The 15352-nt window shown below is 49.2% G+C and overlaps 1 protein-coding gene across 2 annotated transcripts in view; it reads right to left on the bottom strand.

Annotated features, from left to right (window-relative positions):
* Window positions 1–15352, bottom strand: part of adck1 (aarF domain containing kinase 1) — a 57550-nt gene that overhangs the window by 39936 nt on the left and 2262 nt on the right. For both annotated transcript variants that reach the window (XM_048974062.1, XM_048974063.1), the window contains 3 exons: window positions 14905–15043; window positions 14429–14512; window positions 920–1123 (listed from right to left, as the gene is read on the bottom strand). In XM_048974062.1, coding sequence (XP_048830019.1) covers window positions 920–1123; window positions 14429–14512; window positions 14905–15043 — 427 coding nt within the window. The remainder of the gene's footprint in view (window positions 1–919; window positions 1124–14428; window positions 14513–14904; window positions 15044–15352) is intronic.

Raw genomic sequence — 15352 nt, 5'->3', positions numbered from 1 at the left:
ACAGAAAATGTCTGATTGGCTTTGGAGAAACAAACAGATGCAAAAGGACGGAAATCCATGAGGCACAATATGGTGCACAGTACAAGCACAGCGTTAACAGCCTCACAGATCAGCAAGGATCTCCGCACTGCTACTTACATCCCTGTGGGCAGGTCTAGTGCCCTCTTCTGCTACTAAGAGCCAAACTTATAGTTTTGTAATGTACAAAGTACCTCAAAAAGCGAGCAGCCTGTGTGAAAGCCTCCCTGTTTGTCTGCCTCCCTGCCTGCCTGTCCGTCATCCTGCCTGTGCTAGTTTTTCTGCCTGCCTGTCTTCTTGCTTGTCTTCCTGCCTTCTTGCATGTCTGACTATTTTCCTGTCTGTCATCTTTCTGCCTGTCTGTCCATCTTCCTGTCTTCCTCCCTGTCTGCCTGTTCATCTTCTTGCCTGCTTGCCTGTCTGTCTGTCCCTGGGCACGGGGAGGTTCTGCTTTGTCCACAATGAAGGAACCACCAAACTATTTACAAAGAATAGATAAAACACAACACGCAGATGGCAACAAACTGCTACCGAACAAACACACCCAGCAAAGTGTGAAAACTTCCCCTTGTTGAGGTTAACCTTTGGTAATAGTTTTTGGCTGAAATCCGGGACCCAAGCAGACAGAGAGTAAAACGCCTCATCATACAGTGATGCTCCCCCCACCAGCTCTCTGACTCACCCTTCTGACCCTTGACCTCTGATCCCATCAGTATGCACTAGTATGGAGGCCAGCCAGAGGGTGACTAAGCTTACAGCCTCCCCTCCCCAGCAGAGCCACAGCCGGTAACCACCCCCCAATATAGCCACAAACGGTGTGTTACACCCATGTACGTGCGTGGGTGCAAGCGCAGCCATCTGTGCTTTAGACAGGCCTAACACTGGCGCACGCTTGCTGTACCTCCTTGCCCAGGTCCTCCCGTATGACCTGCTGGACCTCGACGATGGAACTCTGCGGGGCGCGACTGTGTAGCTCTTTCAGGACGCTGGTGTACTCCTCGGGAAGCAGGTAGTCCAGGGCGCCCAGGTGCTGGCCCACCTTTATGAAGGTGCCCCTGTTGGCACAGCATAGGTCTCTGAGGCGTTCTGCTGAGCGCTGGTGAACCTGCGTGGTGAAGAGGGCAGCGGTCAGGTCATGAGGGTGAACCTTCACATCAGTGCCTGGCCCAGCGAACAGATCAGCTTACGTCACATGGGGTGAGGTACCCATACTCTCTCATTATCCACATAATCGCTTGTCCTGACAGACACTGTTGCCTAGTGGTCAAATGCTGTAATAGCAACCCCTGTTCAAAAAAAAAACCCAAGAAACAAAAAGCCCTCAGTCAGAGCAGCACCGCTCCTGTGGACCCAGCGCACAGATGTAGAAGCAGATCCCGTCCGTTCAACAATTTACGAGGCCTGGTAGCCACTCAGCTGTCAGCCAATTAAAGGACACCAGTTAACTCTCGGCCTGTTTTCATAGCAGCCTGGCGTTTCCGCAGTCATCCAGCTTCCAGACCCAGACCCCATGACTGTCCCTGATACCACAGTCACCTATAACAGCCCAGCAGTTCCACAGTCACTTAGGCTCCAGACCACCACCGTTTCTGGGGCCATGACTGGCGACTGAAGCCACTGAAAACGAATACGACCTAGCACCACCTATTCTCCGAATACAGGGACTGTTTTTAAATTTGCCTGCTGTCGCCCCCTACAGGTCACAGGTCTCATTTTAGGCCGTGTTTTCCACTCAGAATGGGCACAAGGAGGTACTGCTTACCCAAACCCTCTGAACATCACCTGAAAGCCCTTCTGCAGATGGAGGCTTTAGCAGAGGTTAGACCAGGGACGGGGAACCTGTTCCATGGAGGGCCGGTGTGGATGTGGGATTTTAGGATGACCTCTCATAAAGCCAATCACAGTGGGTGTTAAAAACCACTGCTCTATTACAGGCTGATTGAGAGGTCATCCCCAAAAGCCACATCCACACCGGTCCTGCATGGATCAGGTTCCCCACCGCTGGGTCAGACGAATATATAATGGTAACGTACTGCTCATGCCACAAAATCTCCTGGCTGCATGATGGTCAGTGGCAGTGTGGGAGAGAAGCTGTCCTGGGTCTGGAGACTACAATGCAGAGCTGTGCATCTCACTGCTTCCAGAGACTCCGGGGTATGACGGAGAAGTCAGCACCTTGTCAAGCAGCGTCACGCTGACCACGGAGCAGTGCCGTTTACAGTTACCGTCGTGAGGGAGGGGTACATTCATCATGACACTGGCTTATGGAGTGTCCCATTTTACCACAATTCATCATTTAGCTGACTTTCAGTGGTGTCTGCATTGATTACAGTCATTTCATGGTCTGTGAGCCAGAGAAAAATGTATCGCTGAGACCATGCTCCCAGTTACTGAGAACGCGGAACTGAGATCACCCACAGCACGCTGAATAGCTGCAACTACAACAGAAAAATACAGGCAGGCATGATTGTCGGGCAGCTTAGCAAAAAATGTACCTTGCCCCGGTTATTACTGTGGATAAACACTCTGTGCTTGCTCTGTAATACGATCGTCCTGCCAGTCGGCCTCTACCAGATTTCATGGTCACCCTGGTCGAGAAAGACGCAGCGACAAAAGCTGTGCTGTGTCAACAGAAGCGTCGGTTTGCTGCCCATAACAGTGTTTTAAAGCTTTTCAAGCCACATCATTTTATTGTAGCTTCACACACACGTGTTCTGCCAGAGCATCGCAGCTGGGAAAAAGCACGACTGTGGTGTTTATTCATGCAACGTCTTCATGTAATACGTAAAAGCTGCAGTCGTGGGCAAGGGTCCACAATCACGTATCGATGATATCATTCTAAGCAGAGCTTATACTGGGCCTCGCTTCAGTGCTCATGGACTGAACCAGATGTCTTGGTCCCGCCTCCTCTATTTGCTCAGACCCACCTCCTCTACATTCTGATTGGTTCAGAGAGAGAACCAATCATTTTTCATTCTGCCCACAGAACATTTCCGCGTAAGTAAAACTCCCACGAGCCAATCGTGCAAGCAGGGTAGGATTCCTAAGAGACCATTTCAGATGAAGCTGCTTAATCTGTGGACTGCTCGTGTAGCAGAGGTGAATGCTGGGCTCACTGGAGGGAGATGACACTTCTCAGCTGCTGGCTCCCCGCATGCTGTGCTTCTGTGGAGCCACCTTCAAATGAGACATCCACTATAACAGGATAAACCGCAATATTTTGTGTATACAGACGCACCTCTACTTGCTAACTTTCAACTTCCGAATTTTCAGACATACAAACGAAGAGGACTAAATCCAAATTGTGTTTGTTGGGCTCCTGTTTCCTGTCCAGTAATTCCGCCATGTACGACTTCTGACCACTACTCCCGCCGCGCAGCAGCGTAGCGTGCGTAATCCCAGCATCCTAGTTCTTTATACTTGCGTATAGCCTTGAAATGATGTTGAATAACGACTTACGGACATTTCAAGTTAACAACGGCCGTTCGGAATGTAACTCATTCGTAAGTAGAGGAGTATTTTTATTGTGATATTCTGAAACTTTCGTGACAAAATTAGGCAAGCAGGGGTGGGGGTGACCCCCCCCCCCCCCCATGATAAAATCTAAATATATTAGGTGGACCCCGCAACTAGGCAAATTTTATCACCAGGATTTCTAAATACCAGAATAGCACCAATTTTGAAAATATCATTAAAATACGATATACCACGGTATAATGTCTGGACAGTTGGATGGTATGAAAAATTGAACAACTACTCTAATAGGAGGTCCCCTCTCACACAGAGATGAACACACCCTCCATGGTCACTGGCCAGCAGTCGCACCTAACTGCAGCGCTAATGACATAACACCAAATGCCCATGGATCCCCAGGCAAGCACAAGCGAGGAATTCACACATGCCGCTCTTGGGGGCTGTCCCACAATAACATCATTACATTCCGGTCTCCCCAGCATTCTCTTGTCGGAGTGAAGGCCTGTCTAGGATCTTCAGAACACTGCAATAGGCTCCCCGATACGCCTTCCTAATAAGCACATTTTAACGTTCATAAGCAATTATGTCCACAAGCAAGGATTGCTGGGAAATGCTGACCGTGAAGATCTACAGAGTTCCATAAAGCCTTCTTTGCCAACATGTCACGCACGCAAACACACTGACATTCGGACGTCATTCTCAGTTCCAGAAAGGTACCACGGGGCCTTGTATGGAGCTCCTCGCCTAATCCCCAGCCAGATCGGACTGCACGCTGATCTGTTCTGACCGCCCGCGTTTGGCCGAGAGCCACCTGGCAGGAGAGAGGGGAGGTACACCTGCCTGACGGTGGGTGAAGAGAACTGCCCAGGAGGACAAGCCGACCATTAGAGGCTAACGCCCTGGGCATGGCCGCTGAAGATCAGACCCATGCGCCCGGGAGGACTCGGGGACCGAGCGCGCTCTGTGGAGAGGGGTCTGCGCTAATGCTAAACACGACTCAAGTCTCAACCAAGGACTATGTATGGGTATGGTTAGACGTTGGAAGGATGACAGGGTCAAACACCACACTGGCTTTTATAAAGGAGATGCAAGCCAACACCAATGGGAAGTACCATGGTGAGAGATAGTAATAGGGGAGGGGTGTACCATGATGACGTCCGTGAGCGGGGGAGCGGACCATACAAATGGGGCAGAGTGGAGCGTACCATATTGATATACAAACGGGAGGAGGATACCATGTTGAAATACGAATAAAGGGAGTGCCCCATGGTATACAAAAGGGGGGTAGGCCCCCCACCCACAGCCCACTTGACTGTAACAAGTAGCTTTAATAATCCCAGCTTGCGATCTTCTGCAGCAGAGAAGTAGATACTGGAGTCTTATCAGAAAGCCATGTGGTGCAGGGAGGATAAGACTAAAAGAATCACTGCAAATACCAAAAAAAAACACACACAAAATAACAATCGGCATCACAAACCTATAATCTGCGACAAAGCGGCCAGCTTGCCTGTATGGGGAGCAGAGACGTCACACACACACAGTCAGGCATGTCCAGACCTCAGGGAATAAACCTGCTCTGATCTGGAGGGACCACTGAAGCTCTCTAACAGGAATGGACAGCAAACGGTGTCTTACACGCAGGGCTCAGAGGCGGCCCTGCATTACCTGGGAGGGATCCTCCAGCAGCTCCGTAACTGACCACGAGAACTTTCCCGTTAACGCTCTCGGAAAAGGCAGGAGGGTTCCAAAGAGTCCAGTAGCCTTCAGAGGCAGATTATAAATACTAATATTAGGTCACAGGGTTAATGACATCTCTTCGACCCCGAGCCACCCTGCTCCCACCACACGTCCATTAACAATCACATTTAGTGCCGAATGATTTCTGTTCAAGGCCGTTTTCTTCGGGGAGGCTTAAAAAGCAGCCTCAGATATATAACCCATTTCTATAGCGATGCCAACCTCCCATCACAATGGAAACGGGAAACTGAACACGAGCGAAGGGCTGAATGTCAAACGTGAGAATCGAGAGAGAGAGAGAGAAAGAGGGAGACTGAACAGTGGCAATTTAGCTCTCAGCCACAGTAAATTTCATGCTCTGCATTTGACTGTCACGCATCAGTAACTTCAGGCCCCTTCAGCACTGAAACCCTCCCAGGGAGTTGACATCACCCCCCCACCTAGCTGCACTCAGCACCACGCCCACCTCAGCTGGGTCAGGTGCCTCACAAACATTTCTTGGTGGGGGAAGGCAGGATCTGGCTTAATCAATTGCAGATGTGTTATGGAACATAGAGACGGGTTTCAACAGCCAACCAAAGAAGCATACATATGGCCACCAAACCATTCAAATCGACCTAGACCATATGACTAAATGACGCCCCTCACCTGACCGCAAAAGAACGTGCGGCTAGCTGACGCCCCTCATCTGATCGCCAAAGATTGTGTAGATAGCTGCCGCCCCTCACCTGACCAACAATGACCACACAGCTAGCCAACACCCCTCACCTGACCGCCAAAGACCGCGCGGCTAGCTGACGCCCCTCACCTGACCAAAAATGACCGCACAGCTAGCCTACACCCCTCACCTGACCAACAATGACCACACAGCTAGCCGACACCCCTCACCTGACCAAAAATGACTGCACAGCTACCAGACGCCCCTCACCTGCCCACCAAAGACCACACAGCTATCCAACGCCCCACATCTGACCGCCAAAGACTGTGTAGATATCTGACACCCCTCACCTGCCCGCCAAAGACCGCACAGCTAGCCAGCAGCCGACACTATAAGGAGGAATCTATCTGCACGGATGAATATCAGATGAGTTACGTTCAGAGAAGCATGCATTTTTGTTATATGAAGTTCAGACCTTGTGTGCCCATGCAGCTCTCACCAAGGAGCAGTTTGCAATGAACAGAGCAATTCACCTTAGGTCTATCTAAGACAATCTTTACATCAAGCCATGAATTTCAATTACAAACGGAAAACTTTTCAGTCCCCTGATGATGAGGCCAGCGGGGTCCATAGCTATCTGCAGAACTCGGTCCAAAGGGACACCTCTATTGTTCATCTTTGTTGTAAATGTGCCTCTTTCATTTACCACCAAAACAAACATGTGAAATTGTGCTTACACCAATTACTGTCCTTTTCTGCAGTTACTGTTAAGAAATAGCTTTTCCTACCTTCTTAGGTTATTAAAGAAAATCACACCCCATTCTATCAAACAAGCAATTTCAGCCCAGAATTGCTCAGGTGAATTAACAGCTTTCGGACCAGACGGCTGAAGCTTGGGCTTGGTGTTTTCGGGTGATGTTTCAGAGTGGACAGCTTCATCACGAGCGTCCAGCAAGGGGCTCCTCCAGATGGCTGCCCCACCACTCCCAGCTACAGTTCTCACAAAACCCAACCTTTTATTTCTGAACCGTACAAGGCCTGCATGCCTTGGGAGCGGTCAGCTAACCTTGGACCCCGACACCTTGAACAGAAGTATATTGGTCACTTTAGATTAGCGTTTCACAATCCAGTCCTTGGGGACCCACAGACAGTCCACATTTTTGCTACCTCCCAGCAAAAATGTTGATGAGCTTGGAGGGAGCAAAAACATGGACCGGCTGTAGGTTGCTGAGGACCGGATTGGGAAACACCTGAGACGAAGAAGCCCAGCTGCTGGGGCCAACAGACAGATCAAATGTGGTCAGATGGACTCAGAGAGGCTCCAGGCCTGAGTCCTCCATCTCCAGAAGTGATTAAAGCACTCTGTTGTAGTGCGTTACCTAACAGATGTCAATGGCAGCTGGGATGCTAGGCCCAGGCAGCACTGAGATGGGGAAACATGTTAGAAGATTTTATTTAGCGAACTCAAAAGCAAATTTATACTTGGTTTTAAGCGAACCCTATCTGTTAACGACTTAAAACCATCAAATCACCAGACACCCCTCACCTCTGAACCCAAGTGAGCCAAAGAGGGCGCTTTGGCTTGTTGTTTTATCGGCTTTCTTAATGCCTTTTAAAAGCACGATCAGTGTCGAAGATCCACGCCTCAGTTTCAGATGCTCTTGGCCTTTTCTGCCCTGACAGTCACTCCAACATTATACTGACAGATGCCCTCCATCATTCAAGTCTCTGAAGCAGTGTTTCCAAATCGGGTCCTCGGGGGGCCCGCAGACAGCCCACATTTTTGCTCCCTCCCAGCTCCTGAAACGTTGACGGTCTAGCAGGGAGCTGGGAGGGAACAAAAACGAGGACTGGATGTTAGTCCCAGCGGACTGGACTGGGAAACACCCCCTAAAGTAGCGGTGTGCAACCCCTGGTCTGCAGCTGGGATTCCATGGGGCCACAGAAGGAGGGGGTGTTACTGGGGGGTTGGTTAATTCCCAAAAATAAACTATATATTTTAAATTTCTCACAATGCTTCACATTTGCACATTCTGCTCACACCTGAAAACATGCAAACAACTAAACTGATTAACATCGCAGATGAAACCAGCGGTACATTTTACCAGTCCTTGACATTTTTTAAGAATTTGTTTTTACAACGTAAACCCATCCGCAGACATCAAAGGGTTGGAAACCCCGAGTCTAAAGGTTATGGACCGAGGAACCAGAAAGAGCAGAATCAGAAATCACAGGAGCTCAAACTAGGACAAAACAAAGGCTGAAAGTAGGGGAGGGTCTTTCAAACAGGACGGGAAGGCAGCCAGCGAGGAATAGAAAATACTCCTGAAGTCGAAAAAGAGAGGGCTGCAAGACTGCAGGGGCAGTAAATAAACTGTACACCTATTTAGAGGAGAAACTAAAATGAACCCTAATGTAAACATGATATACCTGAAATACTGACAGGCCTCGAACGACTAAATGAATGATTAAAATGAAAACATTTTAATTTCCAAATATAGGTGCTCCATAATGGGTACAGTATAATAAATTTACTGGCCATTGACTGTGAAATGAATCATTTCCTATTCCTCTAACAGTGTGGTGAAGGTATGAGAGGCTAACAGTGCCAACCGCAGTAGATCACACCAGTTTTGGATACACTAAGCCAGGGTTCCCTGCGCTAAGTGCTGACCATGAGAAGAGTCTGCTCTGCCCTTACGGAAAACCCGACCCAAAGAAAGCAGCACCCACATCTGGTCACACCTGGCAGGACTTTAGCCAGTGCTGCCATCTAGTGGCAGAGAGAGCAACTGCGAAGGCATCTTTTCCGAATGCCCACGCAAGCAGCCAAACGTATGTACAGTATGTGTGCTTATGTTGGGGTCTGATCTGGGAGTCTGTCCCTGGTAGCACAGGAAACTCATACAGTCCCCATACAGAGGTTATCATTTGCTTATCAGTCTGGACCAGGAAAAACTCCACCATCAAGATATCAGCTACCTCATAAAGCAAAGAGCAAGAAAGCAAATTAAACTATTCTATGGAACAAGATCTGACAAATACCTTACTGAATTATCAGCGGAATCAGTAAGCAGCATGCGCTGATTACAGCACGTAGCTGCACCCGTCACATGACAAACCACCTCAGGGATGAGAACTTGAGTGCAGCCATGTGGCAGGTGATACCTCAGCTCCACCCTACTCCAAATGGACCAGCGTGAGTTTTTTTCCACTGGCTGGAGTGCCAATCCTGCCACCAACCCCCAAATTTTCCATGATAGTTGGAGGACCTGCCTGCGCAGCTGGGTGTACATTAACGTCATTCACAGTAGGTTAAGGGCTTTGCTCAAGAGCCCAACAGAGAAGGATCACTCTTGGCATTTGTGGTATTCGAACCAGCAACGTTCCGATTAGCTAGCATAGATCCTTAGCCTCAGAACCATTACTCCGTCCCCTGAATTATGACGAATCCAATTATCCTGGTCATAGAGGGAGAGCATGCAAAAGTGATACAGACACACCAATGATGAGATTCGAACCCTCAACCTTGGAGGTGTGACACGGCAGAGCTACTCGTTGAGTCACCCTTAATTAAAACATGCTAGACATTTATAGGAGCAGACTACCATAATGATTTAAGTTATATCCCATAAACAACAGCCAGTCAGTGTCCAGAAGCTAAATACAGCAGCCCATCTTTGTCAAGGCTGAGCTCCTTACGGACAGACTGTTGGCCGCACCGGCGGGAAAGCACACCTCCGGTAAACACTCACAATAACACCCGTTCCCTTACTCTGTCCGCTATTGGCGGCATTTGCATTAGCGGCAGCCCTGTCTCTCATCTTTATGCCTCAAATGGCAGCAAGACTCTTCGGCCTCACGTAATTAGGCATTCAGAGAGTTTTCCTGCGTGCCTCCTTGTCGATCAGAGACCAGCTACCCAGGGGATCAATATCCACAGGGTGTCCCCACAGAACAGCTCCAGAACCAGCCAAAAGGCTAAGTGGAATTGACTGCCACTGGTCAGGTCCAGCTGCCATCCTTTTAAGGGGGCGTGTCCAGAGCAGCAGATCTGGGCTGGAGGCATGGCCCTGACAGCCACGCCCATCAGGCGGGAGAGCAACTGGCCACAGAAACCCAGCCGGAAACAGGAAGAATTTGGCGTCCCAAACACCATCCCTCACAATTATCGACTTCAAACACCGCTGAGATTTAGGCAAAAAACATGACATACTATCACATCAAAGGCAAACTTACAACACTGGCTTCAAAGGAAATCCTTCATTACGAATGTGTCATTACCTCCCTTTAAGGGTGTTTCTGTTCCCTGAAAATACACTGCATCTCTCACAAGTGAATACAGCTGTTAAATGGTACACATCAAAGACTAGATAAATCACCAGTGAGATCACAGAGGCTCTCACTTCCGGGTGTTCTCTCTAAGGAGAACAGAAATCAGGCCCATTCCTTAGCTCTTCAGGAGACTGCAGCTGCGGCGTTTAAAGCGTGACATTTAGTAAAGCCATCTGAACGAAGCACCCCACTTGTGGACACAGTAGACAAGTCTGAACTTCCTCAAGCCCGGCAGACATGGTGATGTCCTCATCGCTGCCCACGATTCCTGAGCTGAATGTATCAGGCAGCCATCACGAGATTGGCGTTTGAGGGGTATAATTAGCACCATGTCCCTCGGGGTCGGCAGAGGGCATCTCGGGGAACTGGGGGGTCAGACCTGAGTCACAGTAGCCAAATGATCTTGCTGAGCGGCAGCATGACTAACAGCTGGTGACGGATATCTCATGACACATTGATGTGAACGTGGCACATAGTGAAACAAAGCTGACAAAACGGCATTGCCAATCTACAGCAAAAAGGCAAGATGACCACATCCTAATGGCCATTTAGGCATCAGACCCAAGCGTGTCCCTCATACAGGCGGAGATCTGCATACAGACACACAACAAGACTGAAGGGAGGGAAGAAATCACAGCTCCCAATGACACCTCCATTACGGCCATGACGCTGATGCAGAAACGTGCAAACCATAAGGGGGAATCGAACCAGACCGGAAGGAACTATCCAAATCATAAGGAGGAATAGAACCAGGCCAGAAGGAACTATCCAAACCATAAGGGGGAAACGAACCAGACCAGAAGGAACTATCCACACCATAAAGGGGAATCAAACCAGACCAGAAGGATCTATCCAAACCATAAGGAGGAATCGAACCAGACCAGAAGGAACTATCCAAACCATAAGGAAGAATCGAACCAGGCAAGAAGGAACTATCCAAACCATAAGGGGGAATCGAACCAGACCAGAAGGAACTATCAAACTATCAAAGTTTTTTTTTGAACTATCAAAAGGAGAATAGGGGAACTGAACCCAGACAGAATGGGAGTGCCAAATCAGGAGAATAAGGGGAATTGAACCCAGACAGAATGGGAATGCCAAACCAGAAGGATAAGGGGGATCAAACCCCATCCTGAATGGGAGAACCAAACTAGGAGAAACTAAGTCCGAATGGGAGAACTAAAGCAGAAGAATAAGGAGGATCAAACCCCATTCAGAAGGGGAGAATCAAATTGTGCACAAATTCTTCCCCACAGTAAAGAGCTTCAGAGCTTGCTCTAGCTGGCAGCTCTGGATGTAGGAAAAGAGAAGCCTGTGGGGCCGAAATAACACTTCCTGCAGGAGAACTGTGGAAAAGGACAGGAGACCCCTTACCTGAGGCCATAAAATGGTTCTCTTACTCCTGCAGTCATCCGGAAAATGTCATCCCAATCTGAGCAGAGCACAGAGGTCCCTGCGACCAGCGACACGACCCACCATAATGAAGCGAACACATTTAAACACCCATGACAAACAACCAGAATGGGTCCATATTAATAACCACCAAAAAGGACACGAAATAAACCCTCCCGACCTTCATCTGCTTTTCAATGACTCTGACCATTAATCAAGATTAGTCATGGAAACGACATTACTATCAGCAGGCTACATCAGGTGTTTTTAACTTGGGTTTTGGAGCCAAGTAATTAATGACATCATTGAGTTGAGATTAACTAATAAATAGGGGGCGGGGCTGCAGCAGGGTCCCAGGAGCTAGCACTGGAACGAGCTCAGAGGCCATTACCAGCTTCCCGATATTAATGGGGGCCAGAATCGTTCGGCTTTAATGCCTGATAGTGAGGTAAGTGCACCAACAGCCACTCAGCCTGGATGCAGCAGCACAGTACAGGACTAATGCTCAAAGATGGCGCTCTCACAGTCAGCAGGTGGGGGCAGTGTGCGGAAGTTGTGCCTGGAATCAGAAGGTTGCTTGTTCGAGTCCTGTGGTTGGCAGAAGAATTTTGCCATTGGCCCCTTTAACCTGAGCTAAACCCTCTAACCCCAATCTGACCCTGCCTTCACAAGAAGCTCCCTCTCCTTCATTGTCATCTGGCTTTCTTTCTTCCATTTCTTTGTCTTCCGCATTCCCTGGCTTTGAATTATTCTGCATAAATGATGCAGGACTGTTGTGAAAGGTGCTATATATAAAAATAAACTGAACTGAAGTGAATCCACAAGAGGCCTGGCTTTTGTCCTCTAGGTTTGGGAGAAATTCCACCTGAGTCACACCTTTACTCCATGTGACGTTAGGAGGAGGGAGCCTTGCTCATCTGATGACTCTGCAGGCTGGCACCCCCTTCCCCCACACTGCCACGCACCACGCCCTGCCTGCAGGACTTGGTTATGCCCCCTGATACAGCTAAATGCGCTTGCCAGGCTACATTTACCACATCAGATGCCAGGACCCCACCTCCCCCTCACAGAGATCCACATCTCAGTCAGCATTAGATACAGCAGACAACCCTCGCATTTATGGCAGCATTTAGCCTCCCTGGAAGCACTGACAGTCGCCTTCTCTATGTCGGGTCAACCGGTGGACCCCCCCCGCTGTGATTGGCTGACGGGCTGAGGGCCCTCCCCCTGGCGGCCATTTCACAGCCTGCTCTATGGATGAACATGAGAACTGCCAGGCAAGGAGGGGCTCAGCGGCTCACCGTGCGTCTGCTGCCCCCCGCAGGCCGCCGGCACGCATCAGCACGGGCGGTACACCACGGCAAAGCGCTCATCCGTTTAAGCACGTGGATCGCGCTCGCTCACGAGAAATGGCTCTTTAATCCAGGAGGAGGGAAAATCAGCGACGGGTCCTGCGGGTGGGGCCAGGGAACAACCGCAACCTTGGAAGCCATCAGACACGCTCTCGACACTGACGGCAGAACACGTGCGCGGCAGGAAGTAATGCCCGCCCACTGGCACTCTGCTAAAATCATAATTAGCTCTGAAAAGCTCTCTACATCTCCTGCTGCCCTCTGTACACACGACTTTTATGTACGGTGAGATAACTGCTCGTGAGCAAAAGCTTTAAAAGGCAGAGAGGCCAGGCGGCCAGCTGGTGGGGAGCACAAGTACAAGCCAGAGATCCTGGATACTGCCCGTGCTGTAGAACAGGAACAGGCCAGATATACAGGATCCTGTCCATACATTATGCTTCAGATCATAGGACAAGGACAAGTTAAACATCCAGCATCCAAAGTACTATATTGGGCAGAAGAGAGTCCAGCAATAATCTATTCTTACTTAATTATCTATCTTTAATAATCCTCACTTTCTCTTGTGCCTAATAAACACAACACAGCAGCTGATGTCACAGTGTTTCACACAGCAATGTGACAAGGGCTTCACAGCCATCGAGAAACTGATCAGCTGTCTGGATTAAATCAGGGTCATTAATTCTAATCAGCGCGAGCAGCCAGGCATGACGGCTGCCCGCGGGAACACGGCGAGCTCTGCGCTCCAGAGCAGGCCTGGCTGCGTTCTTCAGGGGTCAGCGGCTCCCCTCCACACCTGCGCCGCTGGGCGGGGCTTTCTGGGTGGAGCTTTCTGGGCGGAGCCTGCGGGGGAGAGAGGCGGGCCTGTGCAACCCTCAAGAAACACAACTGGTCGGCTGACAACAACGACTGGAAATTTGTTTCAGAAAAAAAGAAAACCATAAGCGAGCTCACAGTTTATGTTACTTAACTATGGAATGTGTGGTCATACACTCTTATACAGGACACATTCTTTAAAGTGTGTTTTTAAATACTGAAGTAATAAAAGTGTCCAACTGGGGCATTTCTTCCAGCAAGCTTAAGCGTTATTAAAGCTCTCTGACATCAAACTAACACATTATGTGACATGCTGTGCAGTGAGACACCTGTTTGCAGGCCGTTCTGGGACAGGCAACGCCTTATTCGAGGCCAACTGCACATGCGCGCCAAAATGACCCAGTGACCTCAGAATGACCCAGCTGATCACCACTGCAGCCACATGTAGTGCTTGCAGGCAGAACTCCACCCTGCACGGGGCCTGTGCTCAATCCCGTTTTCACTTACACGAAATGCGACACACACACCACAGACTAACTGCAGAAAAATGTGACGCATTAATCCCATAAAGAAGGACACGTTTGGCCCCTTATCTGTTAGATGCACAACCCCCGAAACGATTTAAGGGAAAAAAAATGCATCTTACCTTGGATTTCAGAGCCCAGTATTCCTCTGTGCCGTACTGCACGTTTCGGAGGGAAGTGAGGTAATCGTAGCTGATAACTGCAGTCTAAAGACAACAGAGAGATTAAGGCGGGAAGACCTGTCAGTTTGACACATTTTCATTGGAAACAGATATGTGCGAAATATGTAGAAAAGAAGGACAGTTAACTATAGGCTGGTCAAGTGAATCCAGCCACACTGCCCTTAACCTGGGGGGTGGCAGCTTAAGGGACACAGAAAGCCAAGTGTAGGCAGCCTGTACTACAATATGTAAGTATGCAGAGTCTGAAGGACAGACAGGCAGTAAGGGAAGGTTTTAGCTAGACTCTTCATTATGGCAGGAAATTCTGTCGAAAGGAGATTAACCAAATATGAAATTCTATCATATGTGTTAGATATGCATGTCACCATTACCCAGTACGTGAGCCAGAGTGTTTGTGTCCGTATTAGATGACCTACCGTGTATGCGGCTCTACCAAACCGAACCACGCTGACGTTGCTGGGGTCCAGCTGTTTGCCGTAAAGGTAGAAGCCGGAGGAAGCGCACAGCGCGGCGGCGGCGGACGATACTGTGAGCAGGCGGCCAGCCATGGCGGCGCTGTAAGGGCGGACGATGGAAGTGAGGGACGGGCGGCAGATCGGCCCACGGAGGCCAGCAAACCATAAGCAGCCGGGACTGCAAATCATCTTGAAGCGGCGTAAGGTGCCGTTTAATCATCACCGAATTACTTAAGGGACAAAATGTAAACAATCGATATCTTTCATAAATTCTGTAAAGGTTGAATACCAGACTGCGCTAAACTGGTAAATGTGCATTTACATATCAAATAATTTTGTTATAAATAATTCACCTTTTACTTTTCCAAGATATGCATAAGTGAGATATGTAATCATTTTATCGTTCTCT

Source organism: Brienomyrus brachyistius, chromosome 14, assembly GCF_023856365.1.
Source record: "Brienomyrus brachyistius isolate T26 chromosome 14, BBRACH_0.4, whole genome shotgun sequence".
Classification (NCBI taxonomy): Eukaryota; Metazoa; Chordata; class Actinopteri; order Osteoglossiformes; family Mormyridae; genus Brienomyrus; species Brienomyrus brachyistius.
Note: the sequence above shows the minus strand (reverse complement) of the source record. Positions and strands in the feature narration are given on the sequence as shown.